Source organism: Hypanus sabinus, chromosome 21 (assembly GCF_030144855.1).
Source record: "Hypanus sabinus isolate sHypSab1 chromosome 21, sHypSab1.hap1, whole genome shotgun sequence".
Taxonomy (NCBI): Eukaryota; Metazoa; Chordata; class Chondrichthyes; order Myliobatiformes; family Dasyatidae; genus Hypanus; species Hypanus sabinus.
In genome coordinates this window covers 43,004,907-43,024,656 of record NC_082726.1, presented here as the reverse complement: position 1 = coordinate 43,024,656, position 19,750 = coordinate 43,004,907, and the positions used below count along the sequence as shown (strand labels likewise).

Genomic DNA, 19,750 nt, shown 5'->3' with positions numbered 1-19,750 from the left:
GAATGCTGCCTCAAGCACTCAGTGCAAATCATGAGTCATCATTAGTGCAATCATTAGTGCAATACCTAATTTCCACAGTAACCTCCTTTAACTAACAGCAAAAGGAATAGGCTTTTTGGCCCTCTAAGTGTGTACCACCATTTAACAAATTAAGACTCATGTTTTGTCTCATCATTCCTTCTAAATTTTACTTTCTTTAATTCTCCGGTGTCCAAACTTAACCTACTCAATGAGCAACAACAAACAGAAATCTTCCTTAACACAGAAGCATTTGTGCATTCATATTAAATGATACAATGTGAACTTACGTGTTTTATCAATTATTATATGTTTATGAAATTGCATTTTCATTAAAATAATGTATAATATTGTGTTGCACTCTAAATGATGGAGGAACTCAGCAAGTCAGGCAGCACCTATGGAGGAAATAAAACAGTTGATGTTTCAGGTTGAAAACCTTCATCAGGACTTAAAATGAATAGGGGAAAAAAAGCAAAATAAGAAGGTAAGGAGGAGAAGGAGTAAGGAGGAAGAGGGAGAACTCACCAGAAGTTAGAATGAGCAGTGTTCATGCCATCATGTTGGAGGCCACCCACACGGAATGCGAGGTGTTGCTCTTTCAACCTGAGTTCAGCCTCATCATGGCAGTAAAGGAGGCCATTATAGACATGTCAGAATGGGAATGGAAGTTGAATTGAAATGGATAGTGATCGGGTGAGCCTTCCCTTGTGGTGGACAGAGAGAAGGCGCTCAACAAAGTGATCCCCCAATCTGCATTGGGCCTCACTGATGTGGAGGACATCACATTGGGAGCACTGGATCCGGATACAATGAAGGGATGGTTACAAATCAAACAGGCTACTTCTTTTTAGATGGTCTTCATCTTCTTGGGTGGTGTTGATGATACCGTCACACAGGCTAATGGGAGGTATTTTATCATACTGGTGACTTGGACTTTTTAACTTATGGGAAGTTTTTGATGTCAGCTACTGAGGCACTTGCGCTACTCTGGCTACAGTTTTGAAGTGACTGTTCTAGTTTATTTTCTGGTCAACAATTGCCCTCAGGATGTTAATGATCATAGATTCATAAAGTCATACTACATAGAAACAAACCCTTTAGCCCACCACATCCATGTCAACCATCAAATACCTGTCCTTGTAATACCATTTTCCAGGATTGCTCATAACCTCCAATACCATGACAGTTCAAGTACTCATTTAAATACTTAACTGTGAGAGTACCTGCCTGCATAGGTAGTGCCTTTCAGTTTGCAATTGACGAAAGAAGTACTGATAACCTTAAATCTGTGTTAGTTATAGCTATAGACTCATCTGCTTAAGAGAAAGTTTCTCATTATATATCTTATGGGCCAGCTGTTTGAATATTTGCCACACTCAGCAGGATTTGCTGGTGCTGTAATTAGCTAGCTATCCCTGCTGCCCATCTTAAATAAAAGTAGCACATTTGTTGTTCCCCAATTATTTAGCTTCTTTTCTGTAATCAGAAAGACTTTGAAACCTTTTGTAAAATCCCCTGTAACCTTCTCCCTTGTCTCCTATAGCAGCTTGCCATGCATCTGATCAAACTCCAGGGGGTTATCCATTTTATGTCTTTTGTCTACAACTATCATTAATATTCAGAACTGTGCAGTTTTTGTCAGTGATGATGTGTAGTGTCTGTGGAACCATCTCAACACAGGCCTTTGCAGAGACTGGTAGTGAATTTCTAGTTGTGCTTAAGTCTCAAGTTCTGTTTCTACAGCCAGTTCAAGACATAAAGCAGGAAGTATGTCTTTATACATATTTCCTGCTTCCTGCATACTTGAAAGGCAGCTTAGTTATTTTGCTGGGAAAATGATTGAGATCAGAGCATGTGATGGCGTTGAATTTTGGTATTCTGGATGTAATTAAATGAGCTGAAGTTCTTTCATTGATTATGTCTTGGTATCTGTTTTCATTGGACTAGATTCTGTGGTCGCATCACAAAATATTTGTTAGAATTTATTGTCCTTGTACCATGAAAATGATAGAATCATCTGAAATTCACTCAAGGGCAGCTGAGCATGAACATCCAGAGTTGCTGTGAATGATACTTCACTCGTAGTATACATCCATTTTCCAAATCTCAACGAGTCACAAACTTCAATTATTTACAATTGTGAATTATAATTTTACAATTTTGTGAAGGGCAGATCATGTCTAACAAGTCTGATAGAGTTCTTTGAGGAGGTGACCAGGCATATAGATGAGGGTAGTGCAGTGGATGTGATCTACGTGGATTTTCGTAAGGCATTTGACAAGGTACCACATGATACGCTTTTCAGAAATTCAGAAGGTATGGGATCCAGGGAAGTTTGGCCAGGTGGATTCAGAATTGGCTTGCCTGCAGAAAGCAGAAGGTTATGGTGGAGGAAGTACATTCTGATTGGAGGGTTGTGACTAGTGGTGTTCCACAAAGATCAGTTCTGGGACCTCTAATTTTCGTGATTTTTATTAATGACCTGGGTAGAAGGGTGGGTTGGCAAGATTGCAGATGACACAAAGGTTGGTGGTGTTGTGGATAGTGTAGAGGATTGTCGAAAATTGCAGGGAGACATTGATAGGATGCAGAAGTGGGCTGAGAAGTGGCAGATGGAGAGAACCCAGAGAAGTGTGAGGTGGTACTCTTTGGAAGGACAAACTCCAAGGCAGAGTACAAAGTAAATGGCAGGATACTTGGGAGTGTGGAGGAGCAGAGGGATCTGGGGGTGCATGTCCACAGATCCCCGAAATTTGCCTCACAGGTAGATAGGGTAGTTAAGAAAGCTTATGGTGCTAGCTTTCTTAAGTCGAGGGATAGAGTTTAAGAGTCGCGAGGTAATGATGCAGCTCTATAAAACTCTGATTAGGCCACAGTTTGAATACTGCGTCCAGTTCTGGTCGCCTCACTATAGGAAGGATGTGGAAGCATTGGAAAGGGTACAGAGGAGATTTACCAGGATGCTGCCTAGTTTAGAGAGTGTGCATTATGATCAGAGATTAAGGGAGCTAGGGCTTTACTCTCTGGAGAGAAGGAGGATGAGAGGAGACATGATAGAGGTATACAAGATATTAAGAGGAATAGAGAGAGTGGACATAAAGTGCCTCTTCCCCAGGGCACCACTGCTCAATATTAGAGGGCATGGCTTTAAGGTAAGGGGTGGAAAGTTCAAGGGGGATATTAGAGGAAGGTTTTTTACTCAGAGAGTGGTTGGTGCATGAAATACACTGCCTGAGTCAGTGGTGGAGGCAGATACACTAATAAAATTTAAGAGACTACCAGACAGGTATATGGAGGAATTTAAAGTGGAGGGTTATATGGGAGGCAGGGTTTAAGGGTCAGCACAACATTGTGGGCTGAAGGGCCTGTACTGTGCTGTATTGTTCTATGTTTTATAAACTGATATCACTGCACAATCCCTGGAAATGTTAGGTGTTTTTTTTTCCATAATGTCCTTGTGTTTTTAATAACTGACCTAGCAATATTGTTTTTAGCAAAACATTCTTTATTTTTGTATTGCTGTCCATGAGAACTCTTCAATGTGATTGACTTGTGTGATAGCATCACTGCTGTTATTTGCCTGGGATCAGATGCTAGTAATCCATAACATCTGGCATCAGATAAGGGCAAGTCCATGCCACAGAGATCAAATTCAATAGCAAGTGCCTTCACTTCATTCAGACTCTGAAATTCAGTTGTTTTGAGGTATGCCAAGTCCTTCTGGAATAATTTGCTCATGAAATGAATTCTAAGGCATATATTTTGCATAACTTTATTTTCATGGGGTAGGGCATATTTTTGCTACTTCTTTTTCATTTAGAACATACTGATTGGATGATATCCAATAACATGGATAATGTGATAACTGAATTTTTCCACAGTATATTTTGATATAAATTGTCAAGGTAGACCAGCTAGAAATATGCAAGATGCCTGACTAATTCTTGGGAGTCCCATCTCTACTTTCACTTTATGTCTGACTCTGTCCAATTGATTCAGCTCTTTGTGACATAATGTGTGTTTGTTTCTTTTTTTTGTTTTCACCTTCTTCCCTCCCCCACTCCTTTTCTCTTACACAGGCTGGGCCCTCTGCTCCATCCTCCTCTCCCTTGCAGGCCACGTTCCATGGCAGCCCAGGTCCCGTTCAACAGCATCGTCGACAGAGTGAGTGTGACACTCTACACAGCACTGCCAGAGATACAGCATGAAATCTCTCGTAGTTTCACTTAGTTAACAAAATTAAAGATCTAGTACACTGATGTAGTTTTCTATTTATTTTTTTAAAAATCTATCTGTTGTGGCGTGTTCTTACTTCTCAAAATTGGTTGATGTTTGCCACTAGTTCTTGCAAAGAGATCATTCAACGTAAGTCTCTGTTAAGCGTGGGATTTTGCCATACATTGTAACTTGTTCCAATGAGGCAATTTGGTTCCCTTGAAAAAGGAAGAAATAATCTCTGCATGTAAAAGTTCCAGTTTGATAACAAGTAGCTACTCTTGCTACTTTTACTCATACACTACGATTGTTTGTCTGATAATGTTTGTGAGCATTCATAGGCATGCTTGGTTTGTATATAATGTATGATTTTTCTGTTTAAGTTACCTAGAAAAGTACTTACAGTTTATCTGGTCATGTGCATGGAATTCAGTCGATGCAATTTAATCTGTAGGAAGAAAAGCTAAATATGCAGATTGTTCATTTTAACCGAGTCACAATCTTCTACGTTGAAGAAAGCTTTAATGAATCCTTGATATTTTTAACTTTTAGTAACATCATCAGTTTGTACAGTGAGCTGAGTAGATTAACCTATGGAATAAAATGAACACTAAAAATGTTCTCAAACACCTGAAGAACAGCGCAAGTGTATAAGACTTTGTCATCTTTAGCAGAGATTAGCCACACTGGTGAATTGAGAAATAGGCTGTCAGTTTATCATGTGTATAAACTTAAAATAATCCTTACAATATTTTACTCCAATAAATCTCAATGTTACTGCTCATTGAAGCACTGGTAGTAAATGGTTTCAGTAGTAAATAACCACCAAGTTGGTTGATGTCATAAAGGATAGGGCATTTGGAAATGTATCATGTTTTACAATTATTTTAATGATCTACTTATTCCCACAGTTTATAAATTCTTGTCTATCTCAACAGATTACTACACTGCAGTGCATAATGTATACAGTAGTATATTTATTCTTAGTATGTATGAGCTTAGTATTTACATTCAAATCTTCATATCTCCACTTGTGAACACATAGTAAGGACTATTTCTGTAGAGGGGTGACATTCTTGTTCAATATGGCATGTATATGAATGTTTCACAGTACTATTAAGATGAACACAACATTAATTTCTTTTTAAGTAATTAAGAGGATAACACTTCAAGTCTGGTGCTACAGTAGATAATCACTGATTGTGACTAATGCCACCAAATAATCCACTGCCTCCGGGGGAAATAAGGCTGAGAAGGTTGTTGTGGCTGTCTCAGATAATAAAAATAAGACAGTGCAACTGTGTCCTTTTCCTAGCAGAAGTTGACATTTGTGCCATTTTGTAACTATTATAGTTATGATTAAGCAGTTTATTCCTGTTAGATAGACTCGTCCACTCTTATATTGTATAGATGATCATACTAACACCTTAACTTGGTCACTCTAAAACAACTTCTGCTCTCACTTTATACAGTGTTGATAATTCCAGCAATGTTTATAACTACAAAGATGTTTTTTCTGCTTGGTCAGTGCTTTCTCTAGAGCTGAAATTCATTATAGTTTTGCACTACCTGTAGACCTAGGAATCCATTATTTACTGCTTGTTGGAATTCAAAGTTTACAGTGATGCACATATTCCATAACTTGTAGCATTGTGACTGCTCTTGAATGTTTCTGTCTTTTCTCTGTAATCTGCATCCCTCTGATGAGGACATGATTGAGCTTCCCTAATATTCTGTATTGTCTGTTACTTCTTTCTTATGTTAGTCCCAATAGTACCAATGTGACTGGCATCTATGATCCATTTTCTCCTCCTTTCCTTTTACTTACTTCAGTTACCAATTGTTAAGTTCGTAGCAAGTTAGTTATAGAGTTTTGTTTTTTTGTCTTCCATGGAAACTAGTTATAGTACCAGTGAGTATTAACCTTATAACCATTAAAACCTGGATGTAATCACTGATCAGTCACATAAGTGCTATGGCAATAAGAACAAGTCAGCAGCAGGATATCTTGTGACAACCAGTTCTCTCCTGACACATAAAAACCTTTCCAACAACTGCCAGTACATAGCAGGCATACTGGAGTGAATCACAACACCATTCAGTTGCCCCACACCTAGATGAGTGAATGCCAGTGCCATTCGTTATTAGGCAGCCTTCTTGACTGACACCTTATCAAGCTAAATGTTACTTCCCTTCACTAGTGCACAACAGCTGAAGAGTGTACCATTTACAAAGTGCACTGTAGCTAGTTACCTTGGCACAGTGGAGAAGTACTGTTACTATGCCAGTGATCACCTGTTCGATTTCTGTCATTACCTTTAAGGAGTTCGTACATTCTCCCCATGACCATGTGGGATACCTTCCACATTCCAAAGATATAAGGTTGGGGTTAGTCAGGTGTGGGAAAGCTACATTGGTGCCATAAAACACTTGCGAGTTGCCTAGCACAATCCCCACGTAATGGATTTGATCCAAATGATACATTTTGCTGCATGTTTAGATGTTCATGTGACAAATAAAGCTAATCTTTATCTGTAAAGACTAATCTGATAATACATCACAAGCCCATGTCCTCCAACATCATGAAGGATGGGAGTTTCAAACAAATTGAAATTACTCTCTAAGTTGCACACTCTTTTGACTGGAACATTATTGCTGTTCTTTCATGGTTGCTTGGTTTTGGTACAAGGTATCCAACCCAACAATTTTCATTTATACCTTTTACCAGAAGGATGTAGAAATTTGAGGAGGCACTTCAGCAGCACTTTTTCAATGGCAGTTATAGTTCATCATTAATTGTGGTCTTATCGGCAACATCCTGATTTTAAAAAAAAAAGTGAATACATTTGTTTTTCCTAAAAATGCATTGGAGTGTAAGTGTCCATCTAGCAGTTGAGAAAAAGTACTGTGCTTCAATGGAAAAGAGTCTGTATAACTAAAAGGAACAAGTAGTAGGAAGTTTATTAATACCAATAATCAATGGTGAAGGAGTATTTTGGGTGGACGGGGAGACCAATCATGCAAGCTATTTAACACTGGAATTGTTGAAATACAGTCACTCATGAAGTGCCAAGGTTGACAAAGAACAGATGCAATTCTTTCTCCTTCACCTTAGCTTTTCTCAAAGCCTATAATGCTTAATATTGAGAGGCTTCAAGGGCTAGGGTTTTCTGCATCGTTGCCAAGCAAAATGATGTAGAGATGAATACCAAACTGACATGTGTAACTTTTAAAGCCACTATTAGCTGAAGTACCATTGTCACTCTATGTCCCCATCATAAAGTTATGAAACCAGGAGAGATGATTTTATTTGTTCATTGCAGGTCAGTGATCCAGAAGGACCCCAAATGTCTTGTTCCTATTTTGTAAATAATTCTAATTTTCAGCTCAAACCTTGTTAAATTGACATCTGCTTTAAGTATTATCTATCTCATTCAAACCTGTGTTCATCATTCTCATGACAATAAAGTTTAGAATAAACATTTTTTACATTTAAATGACAGTTATTATCACAAATAATTCTATAAAATCATCACTTGGGAACTTGCTGTCCAGGATACAAGGCTTGTATCTTTTTTATTCCACTGCTTTGTTGTAGCACGTCCTTTAGCTTTTTCTTTGAATCTCTCTCTGTACTTCGTTAACCAGAGCTGTATGCAGTATTCAAAGCCGACACAATCAAAACACAGAATATTTTGATCATGAGTTTATTTTGTTTGTACTTCTCTTTTTTTTATAATATTACATTGCTGTGACGCATATATAATCTACTAAAACATTCACAAATCATCGTCGACTTTATCACTGTTACTTTGACGCTGTTGCTTACATTGCCTAGTTTTTTCCATTGCTGTCATGCGGAAGTCGTGAGTGTAGTCATTCAATAATCAAGATTCTGAGCAAATGGATTAGACACTTAACACTTTATTTGGTACACCTGTACCTTGCTCATTAATGCAGATATCTAATTAGCCAATTGCAGCAGAAACTCAATGCATAAAAGCATGTAGACATGGTCAAGAGGTTCGGTTCTTGTTCAGACTAAACATCAGAATGGGAAAGAAATGTGATCTAAGAGACTTTGATCATGACAAAATTGTTGGTGCCAGATAGGGTGGTTTGAGAATCTCAGAAACTGCAGGTCTCCTGGGATTTTCACACACAGCAGTCTTAGTCTTTAGAGATTAGAGCAAAAATCTAAAAACATCCAGCAAACAGCAGTTCTGTGGTGAAACCCACCATTTTAATGAAAGAGGTCAGAGGAGAATGGCCAGACTGGTTCAAGCTGACAGGAAGCAACAGTAACTTAGATAACCACACAAAACAGCAATGGCCATTATAAGTGGATGGGCTGCAGCAGCAGGAGATCACAAACATACATTCAGTGGCCACTTAGTTAGTTACAGGAGGCACCTAATTAAGTGGCTACTGAGTGTAGAGCAATTTAGTAGAACCAAAAAGTTATTGATACCTACCCAATAAATTTGGCTTTGCTGATGTTCTGTTTGTTAATTGCTAATTGTAAGCCAGCAAATATAACAGGTCTATTTGAGAAAGAAGGGAGGGAGAAAACTTCCACAGTTTACAGATGGCGTAAATTGTTTCTTAGTGTTAATTTTGTTTATGGAAGATAGCTTTCTCACGGTCTCTTCATCTTAAACAGATTTTGTTATAAAAATACTCCATGCTTTCCAGGAGCACATTACATAGAACTTTTAGTCAATGTTGGTCAATCAGGAGTTAAATACAGCCTATTCTTAACTTTTTTAAATAAGACAACTACCTCATCAGATAAATTAATAGAATAAACCTTCATTGCACTATCTCTAAAGCAGCTGTATCTTATCTCAAATCAAGAGACAAAACTGTATGTGGTACTCGAGGTGTGGTATCACCAACACCCTCTACAAGCAGTAAGGTTTACTTGTTATTAATTTCCTTCCTTATTGTAATTAAAAACACAACTATTCCCCTTGTCTTGGTTACTTAATAACCCTGCATGTTAACTTCCTGCATTTCTTATGTGAGGCCACCCAGATTTCATAGAAGCATGTTTTCCAGGTCATGCTCACCCAACCTAGAGTACTTACTGATCAAATGTTGTCCATTTTATCTGCCAAGGGAGTTTTTTTGTCATCATCCTGGTAACAATATGCATTCCATCTCAGCAACATCACACAGGCAGTAGAGGAACTGAGCACCATGATCAGTAGTCATGAAACAATGCACATTCCACTACCACCAGCATATCATCTATTGAACCAGAGGAAGCAAAACACCTGACTGCTGTTATACCAACATCAAGGATACTTACCGTGCCATCCCATGACCACACGTTGGGAAGTCCAATCACATAGTTGTACTCCTATTCTCATCATATATTCAGAGACTAGTGGTGAGAGCCAAGAAGTTATGCTTGAGGAAGAAAGTGGAGCACTTACAAGACTGCTTTGAGTTGGTGGACTGGACAATATTCAGAGACTTACTTTCGAATCTGGATAAACACACCGCAGTTCAGCTTCAGATTCAGTTTATTGTCATTTAGAAACCACAAATGCAATGGAGTTTTAAAAATGAGACAACGTTCCCCCAGAATGATATCAGAAAACCATATGACAAAACAGACTACACCAGAAAATCCACGTAATGTTTGGCAATCCCCAAACCAGAGTCCGGAGAGGCTGCTGCATATTAATATCGCGCTACTGTCTAGAGCATTCCCCGGAAAGGAGCTCCAAATCCACCAGACAAAAACAAGACCAAAAACTAAAGCCACAATACCTGCACAAAAACCACATAATTACAACATATAGTTACAACAGTACAAACGATAGCATAATTGATAAAAAGCAGACCATGGGCACAGTAAAAATAGTCCAAGATGTTAAAGGACTGTGAGTTCAAAATAAATCACCACAGTTTCCACAAGTCCCCAGGGTCCCGACAGACTCGCCATCCCACGCCAGTGGCAGAAGGGAGTACCCCTGCTATGGACCTCCAAGTCGCCGCCTGACTCAGCCCCGCAGACACAGCGCACAATGGAAGCTCCATCGAAATCAGCCTCGCAGACGCAGCACACACTGAAAGTGACCTGAGTCCGTCGAATCCCCGAGCCGGCGACCATCCCATCCGGCACAGCCCCTCCGAGCACCATCCTCCACCGTGTGCATCAAGACGTCCCCGCCAATGGCCATCGGCAACGCGACCCTGAGGACTGGGGGCCTGCCCTTCTCAGCAGAGTCCCGGACCCCACAGCAACAGCAGCAATGAAGAAGGCCTTCCTGGAATTTCCCAATGTTTCTCCGTGCTTCCATGTCCATTTTCAATTGATTATGATTGTGCACGGCACCCCACTTCACAAATAACAGATAATCAGTTCTGGAGTGGCCGCTGCAAGCTGCGTCATGCCGCCATCTTGGATCATTAACTTCAAGACCTGTATGGACAAGTGTTTGCCTTTGAGAGCATACCAGACATAGAAAAAAAAAACACAGAAAACCTACAGCACAATATAGGCCTTTCAGCCCACAAAGTTGTGCCAAAAATGACCCTACCTTAGAAATTACTAGGCTTACCTATAGACCTCTATTTTACTGAGCTCCATCTACCTATCTAAAAGTTTCTAAAAAGGCCCTATCGTATCTGCCTCCACCACTGTTGCCAGCAGCCCATTCCACACACTCACCACTCTCTGTGTAAAAAACTTACCCCTGACATCTCCTCTGTACCGACTCCCCAGCACCTTAAACTTGTGTCTTCTTGTGGCAACCATTTCAGCCCTGGGAAAAAGCCTCTGACTATCCACACGATCAATGCCTCATCATCTTATACACCTCTATCGGGTCACCTCTCATCCTCCGTTGCTCCAAGGAAAAAAGGCCAAGTTCACTCAACCTCTTCTCTTAAGGAATGCTCCCCAGTCTAGGCAACATCCTTGTAAATCTCCTCTGCACCCTTTCTATGGCTTCCACATCTTTCCGGTAGTGAGGTGACCAGAACTGAGCACCGTACTTCAAGTGGGGTCTGACCAGGGTCCTATATAGCTGCAACATTACCTCTAGGCTCCTAAATTGAATTCCACAATTGATGAAGGCCAAAACACCGTATGCCTTCTTCTTAACCACAGGATCAACTTGCGCAGCTGCTTTGAGTGTCCTGTGGACTTGGACTCCAAGATCCCTCTGATCCTCCACACTGCCAAGAGTCTTACCATTAATACTATATTCTACCATCATATTTGACCTACCAAAATGAACCACTTCAAACTTATCTGCGTTGAACTCTATCTGCTACTTCTCAGCCCAGTTTTGCATCCTATCAGTGTCCCGCTGTAACCTCTGACAGCCCTCCACACTGTCCACAACACCTCCAACCTTTGTGTCATCAGTAAACTTACTAATCCATCCCTCCACTTCCTTATGAAGGTCATTTATAAAAATCACAAAGAGTAAGGGTCCCAGAACAGATCCCTGAGGCACCCCACTGGTGACCGACCTCCATGAAGAATATGACCCATCTACAACCACTCTTTGCCTTCTGTGACAAGCCTGTTCTGGATCCACAAAGTAATGTCCCCTTGGATCCCATGCATCTTTACTTTCTCAATAAGCCTTGCATGGGGCACCTTATCAAATGTTTTGCTGAAATCCATATACACTATATCTACTGCCCTTCCATCATCAATGTGTTTAGTCACATCCTCAAAAAAATTATTTTCTTCTTTTTCTTTTCTGGTAAGGCACGACCTGCCCTTGACAAAGCCATTCTGACTACTCTTAATTATATTATACGTCTCCAAATGTTCATAAATTTTGTGTCTCAAGATCTTCTCCATCAACTTACCAACCACTGAAGTAAGACTCACTGGTCTATAATTTCCTGGGCTATCTCTAGTCCCTTTCTTGAATAAAGGAACAACATTCACAACCCTCCAATCCTCCGGAACCTCTCCCGTCCCCATTGATGATGCAAAGATCATCTCCAGAGGCTCAGCAATCTCCTCCCTCGCCTCCCACAGTAGCTTGGAGTACATCTCACCTGGTCCCGGCGATTTATCCAACTTGATACATTCCAAAAGCTCCAGCACATCCTCTTTCTTAATATCTATATGCTCAAGCTTTTCAGTCTGCTGCAAATCATCACTACAATCACCAAATTGTATACTGAAGTAAAATATTCATTAAGAACCTCTGCTGTTTCCTCCGGTTCCATACACATTTTCCCACTGTCACACTTGATAGGTCCTATTCTTTCATGTCTTATCCTCTTGCTCTTCACATACTTGTAGAATGCCTTGGGGTTTTCCTTAATCCTGCCCACCAAGGCCTTCTCATGGCCCCTTCTGGCTCTCCTAATTTCTTTCTTAAACTCCTTCTTAGTAGCCTTATAATCTTCTAGATCTCTAACATTACCTAGCTCTCTGAACCTTTAGTAAGCTTTTTTTTTCTTCTTGACTATATTTATTACAGCCTTTGTACACCATGGTTCCTGTACCCTACCGTAACTTCCCTGTCTCATTAGAATGTACCTGTATAGAACTCCACACAAATATCCCCTGAATATTTGCCACATTTTTTCTGTACTTTTTCCTGAGAACATCTGTTTCAAATTTAAGCCTCTAATTTCCTGCCTGATAGCCTCATAATTCCCCTTACTTCAATTAAACGCTTTTCTAACTTGTCTGTTCCTATCTCTCTCCAATGCTATCCTAAAGGAGACAGAATTATGATCATTATCTTCAAAAGGCTCTCCCACTGAGAGATCTGACACTTGACCATGTTTATTTCCCAATACCAAATCAAGTACAGCCTCTCCTCTTAAAGGCTTATCTACATATTCTGTCAATAAACCTTCCTGAACACACCTATCGAACTCCACCCCACTTAAACCCCTTGCTCTAGGGAGATGCCAATCGATATTTGCGAAATTAAAATCTCCCATCACGACAACTCTGTTATTATTACACCTTTCCAGGATCTGTTTCCCTATCTGCTCCTCGATATCTCTGTTACTATTGGGTGGCCTATAAAAAACACCCAGTAAAGTTACTGACCCCTTTCTGTTCCTAACCTCCACCCACAGAGACTCTGTAGACAATCCCTCCATGGCGTCCACCTGTTCTGCAGCCATTACACTATCTCTGATCAACAGTGCCACACCCCCACCTCTTTTGCCTCATATTCAAACCAAAAGCCTTGGAAGAAGCAGGAAATTCAAGGTCTGCTGAGGGCGAGATCTGTGGATTTGAAGACTGGTGATCCAGAATTATCAAAGAGGTCCAGGTACTACTTATGGAAAGCTATTTTAAGAGCAAAGAAACAATTCCAATTAAAGTTAAAGACTGAACCAGATGCACGTCAGCTCTGGCAGGGTTTGCAGGCCATTACTTCTTAAAAAGCAAATCCTAGCATCAAGAAGAATGACTGATGCTCCCAGATTAGCACAACAACTTTTATGCACATTTTGAAAGGGAGAATATAACTATACCTGTGTGAATCCTTGCAACTTCTGGTGATCCTGTGTTCTCTGTCTCAGCGACCAACATCCATACTTCTTTCACGAGAGTGAACACTCACGGGACGTCAAGCCCTGATGGTGACCTGGTAGAGCAACTAGTGGTAGTGTTCAAGAATATCTCAATATTCTTCAATATCTCACTGCTGCAGTAGAAGGTTCCTACCTGCTTCAAAAGGACGCCAATCAGACCCGCTGCAATTTGTCTAACACCAAAATAGGTCTACAGTGAATGCAATCTCACTGGCTCTCCAATTAGCCTTGGATCACCTGGACAATACCAGTACTTACATCAGTTTGCTGTTGATTGATTACAGCTCAGTGTTCAACACAATCATACCTTCCATTCTAATCAACAAGCTTCAAAACCTGGGTCTCTGCAACTGGATCCTTGAATTCCTCATAAGGAGACCACAGTTAGTGTAGATTAGAAATAACACATCCTCCTTGCTGACAATCAACACTGGCACACCTCAATACATGCTTAGCCCCTACTCTACTCTCTTGAAACACCCAACTCAAATGCCATCAATAAATTTCCCAATGACACAACTATTATTGTAAAGAATGTGCAGTTTCATGTTCCTAGGTGTCAACATCTCTGAGGATCTATCTGTCTTAGGCTCAACATATTCCAAATTACAAAGAAGGCATAATATTTCATTAAGAGTTTGAGTAGACTATATGTCACCAAACATTTTCTGGGTGCAAAGTTCTTCCTCAAATCTCCGCCAAAGCTTTAATCCCTTTAAATCTCTGTCCTCTGTTAAGAGGAGGCATTTCCAGTTATCCAAGTCTCTCATAATTTTGAATGTAACCCTCTCACCTAGGCTCATATACAGACTTAGTACATTAGCTAACTCTGTTAACAGCCATGTGACTCTGCAATGAGAAAGCCACCTTTCATAAACAATATATGTCTAGTGTTGGTATGCTTTGGTGTTCAACCAAACAGGAAAGTTGTGATGTTCTGATTAAAGAAACCTTGATTTGAATGAATGCTGTTTAAATAGTGCCCATACACAGTTTTTGGTAGCCCAGAAATGACACATTCTACACCAGCATAAAATTATAAAGAAAGTATACTTACCAAATTTTCAACTTTAACAAACGTTTTACAGAGAAAGAAGAGAAAAATAAAAGGGCCCATTATTGTTAAACCAGACCAATGTGGAAGTAATATTGGAGCTCAGACTAGAGTAGTCGGGGGTATGTCTCTTAACTCATGCGCTGGCTCCACAGTCTGTGTGAAAGCACCTGCCACGTTTTGAACTCCATTCAAAGACCATATTGAATGAACTGGCTCTCTCAGGAGTATTGACCCTTCCTCCCTGGAGCCGTTCATCTGCACAGAAATTCTTGCAATGGGGCTGTCCTTCCAATGGCATTCTACAGCATCTTCCCTGATGCCTCACTCTGTAGCTCCTGCCAAAAGACCCCAAACCAGACTACTGTCCTTCAGAAAACTCTTACCTTCAGCTCGCTAGAACCTTCTCTCACATCACACAATCCTGACTGGCTGACTCAGATTCCTAAGATGGACAACATAGGTCCTAATCTTAGCCGAAGCCAAAACACACTTTCCAGCATGGCACACTGCTTTTACGGAAAACTACTAATATAAACTACCTCACAGCATAGCAGTAGAAATCTTAACCAGGGCATTATATCTCAGTAATGTCATCCCTCAGCCTCTTCTCCATTTGAATTTTACTGTGTAGCTGAAAGGGTCCATCCCAGGCAAAAGCCTTGCAAATCTTTTTTTTACAATCTCTCAAAGGCTGATACATTCTTTCAATAGTATGGTGACTGGAATATACACAATATTCCAGCTGTGGCCTAACCAATGATTTGTACAGTTGTACTCTCGTGTTCTTGTTTTCTGTGTCCCAGCTAATAGATGTGAGTGTCCTTATGCTTTTTTCACCAAATAACCTACCCATGTTGCCATTTTCAGGGATCCTTAGACTTGGACTTGTACACCAAAGTCTCTCTGTTCTTCTATACCTCTTGCCATGCGTTGTTTATGTCCTATGCTTATTAGTTTACCCAAGTGGATCACCTTACACTTGTGATTAAGTTCCTCATGCCCATCTTATTAGCTAATTAATACTTCCAATGATCCCAACTATCAACAACATTGCTGTTTCTTTGTGTCAGCTGTAAACTAACTTAATACATTCATAAACTTGAAAATCTGTAGATGCTGGAAATCCAAGCAACACACACAAAATGTTGGAGGAACTCAGCAGGCCACGCAACATCTATGGAAAAGAGTGCAGTTGATATTTCAGGCCGAGACTGTACTCTTTTATATAGATGCTGCCTGGCCTGCTGAGTTCCTCCTACATTTTGTGTGTGTTGGTTTCTTCATTTGTGTTCACATTGTTAATGTATGACAGTCAGAGTTGCAATTGTCATTCCTGTACTGTACCACAGGTTGCAGGCTTCCAATCACCAAAAGAACTGTCCACCATCACCCTCTACCTCCTGTAACCAGGCTAGTTCTAAAACCAATTTGACAACTTGCCCTGGATCCTATGATCTCTTTAACATCTGCCTCATAGGAAGAAGTGTCTTTACCTTTGAGATAGCTTGATTATTTCAATAGCTTAGGCTACTAATTTGAACTTCACTGAACATGGAAATCCAAGTTAGTTCTAAGCTAAAAAAAAACTGAGGAAAGCTGTGAATTAAATCAGTGTTATGGCACGAGAGAGCATGTGGGAGAATGTTAAGGACCAAGAGAGAAAGCTTCATAGTGAAATGTTACAACTATGCCTTTAAAAATGAATCAGTTTTCTGAACTATATAATGTTATGGACTTAAAGTAATTTCTAAAATGTATCCTTGATTCAAATTCTCTTAAGATCTTTAACATAATGGATGTTTAAAATGTTTCTGCAGCTGAAGAAATTTCATACAACCTGGTCATTACAATTCCATTGAAACCACAAACTAAAAGGTTACTAAACAAAGCAGACAGCCTTGATAACATTGTTCTCTTGCAACTTGCAGACAAATAAAATTACAGTCATCAATACAACTCTATTAAACATTTGAATCTAACTTTTATTGCATTTTTAGGAGTAAACATAGAAAAAGAGTGCAAGACAGAAATAGAAATAAACTGCAAGAAAAATAATCTGTAAATTAAATTAATAGAAGTGTTTGTATAGATTCCAACAATATTAATAATGGAAAAAAGAAGGTACACTTATTTAAAAATGTAGAAAAGGCGTGTGCTTTAATACGTACTCAGTTTAATATATAACCAAGACACTGGAACATTTTTTGTGTCAAGGTTTGTGATTTATATAAAATACATCAGAAGTACAAAGCTCTGCTGATAAAACAGCATTTTCATCTTCATATCTGCCTCAGTGGAACTGGCAGATAAATCATGTGTGCATGGAGAAAGTGACATTCTAATCATTAATTTTAGATGATACAACAGTTCAAAATAAAAAGAAAAATGCTGGATTAATATAGTATTTTCCAGAACTTCAGATTGCCATGTTAAAGTATAATGGAGGAATTGATGAACAATAGATCCTTTTATAATACCCACAATGAAGGACAAAACTAATAATAGTAATAATAATAACATAATTTTATGTAACATTGTATTCCTCTTTTGTATTATTAATGCAACATTATTTCTTGCTCACTCTTTCTATACCTAATTTGGTATTGAACTCACCCTCTAATTCCTGTATTATTTGCTCTTCAATCCTTTGAAAGGCAAAACTCAGTCACTTATGCCCTGTTTATCTTGCTGCACTGTTAACAGTTTGTAATTGCAACAACAAAGAATTCTTCTGAACTGAAGAATACAGAGGCAAGTTAAACAAATGGTAGATCTTGTTTGGTGCTCTATTACTGCTAAATGAAGCTTTATAACTGTATGATGGAACAGTATTTGAGACGAATGTCCATAAAATAACACTAAGAGTGAAAGGAATGGTGTTTAAGTTGTGGTGTTTTAAGTCTTCGAGATGTCTCCAAAACATTTCCAGCTAATGAATATTTTAGATGTGTAGTTATTGTGAAAATACAGTAAAATTGCACACAACATGATCCCTCAAAAACCAATGCAATAAATGTTCAGTTTACCAGATTTGATTGTGTTAGTTGTGAGAATACTTTAAAAATATTTGGATTCAGGGCACTGCTCTATTTCTGCCCATAATGCAATAGGATTATTTACATAGGCCTATGCGCACATCCAATGTCTCAGTTCAACAACACACTCAAACAAAGATACCTGTATCAGTACACAGCTCTCAATATTCCACAAAGTAACATAAAATTAGGTTGGCTGTCAGTTCTCTGATGTCAGACTGAAGTACATAACTTTCTGATCCCCAGGCAATAGAAGTATCTGTCTGGGCCACAGGGAAATAAATATAGTCATCTAGAATAATTGAGATAACTGGCCAGTTGATTGTCTTAGCAGCACTGGATAATAAAAGAATAAGTGTACTCTGTTGATTTTGGAGGAATGTCAGGACAGACAGCATTTCAGCTCAACATATCAAAGCAGCTAGTAGAATTGGTGATTTACAATTTTGATGACCATGGTTTAATCCTGTCATCTGGCACTGTCAGTGTGAAGTTTGCATGCTTGCCCTTTGACCGTGTGGGTTTTCCCCCAAGTGCGCCAGTGTCCTTCCCCACTTCTATTATGCGTGGTGATAGTTAATCATGTAAATTGACCATAGTGTATAGGTATAAAGTAAAACCTGGTGATGTTACAGTGTTTGACGGAAATATAGGGAGAATACTTTGGGAATAGTATAGGTGGATGCTAGATAGAAAATGCACTGAAGGGCCTGTCTCTGTTGTTTGATCCTATGCCTTTATGACTGGTATCTATAATAACTAGCTTAGTGCTGTTGTTGGATATTCCTGTTAAAATCCTTGTGTGGTGCTCCTCCCTACAATGCTCTGGCACCTTTCACTGATTCGTCCCCCCCATTTCTACACCCCATATTTCAATGTTTAAACCAGAAAATAGATCATCTATTAAGCCAATCTGTTTCATATTTTTCCTGCTGGGACAAACGCATGGAATCACATATTTCTTGAGACAACAGCATGGAAAAACAATGATTTCACTGTTTTTTGTGAAAGTTCCTGCTGAGAATTGACAAGGCAATAATTTAGCCAGTTATGAGGTTGCTGTGCATCTAGGACAGGTGCTGCTTAATAAGCCTAAGTAATAATTATCTATGATTTCATGGTTTGTCATATTTTCACCACTGGTACTGTTTATAACTGAGATGTTAAGATTAAAAATACTTACACATTTGAATTAAATCACAGATGTTCCTCACTCCATCTCTACCAGCATTATTATTAAAGGTCACAGATAAGTTCCAAGCCCAAATTTGGTTCAACATAAAGCAGGAACTGAATATATTTCCTCATAGTCCAAGAGGAAGTGTGTCTCATATTTCAATAATACTATCATGCTTCTGAAACTGTGTATAGTAACAGGTGGAAAGTACTTTATTGATTCCGTGGGAAATCCTTTCGTTAGAGCAGCAAAACATGTAAAAGCACATTTAATAGTGTGCAGACTTAACTAATAATAAAGTACAGAATAGTAGTAAATACAATAATAATTTGGCATTGTGCAATAATAATTTACAAAATAATAAAACAGAGTCTATTGTACTGTGATGTGTGTTCTCCTGTCACAGTGTTGAACTGTTGTATATGCTTATTGCATTTGGTAGGAAAGATTTTCTGTAACGATCCTTGTAACAGTGGAGCTGAATGAGCCTGTTCGAAAATTTATTCAGTAGGAAATGGAGAGGATGTGCCTGATTGTCCAAACTGGATTACAGTTTGTTTAGTGACCTCCTCTCCACCACTAACTCAGAAAAGTCTGGGTTGTAACTAAGGATAGATCCAGCCTTCTTGATAACTTTATTTAGTCTTTTTGCAACACCAGCATCAATGCTGCTTCCCCCAACATAAAGCTGCAAAGAAG

General features: G+C 39.2%; 1 protein-coding gene across 4 annotated transcripts in view; it reads left to right on the top strand.

The window, feature by feature from the left end:
• LOC132378990 (serine-rich coiled-coil domain-containing protein 2-like) overlaps positions 1-19,750 on the top strand; it is a 646,565-nt gene that overhangs the window by 575,819 nt on the left and 50,996 nt on the right. The window contains exon 11 of one of the 4 annotated variants that reach the window (XM_059946416.1): positions 4,101-4,185. The exons of the other annotated variants lie outside the window; for them this stretch is intronic. Coding sequence (XP_059802399.1) covers positions 4,101-4,185 — 85 coding nt within the window. The remainder of the gene's footprint in view (positions 1-4,100; positions 4,186-19,750) is intronic. 4 annotated transcript variants of the gene reach the window in all.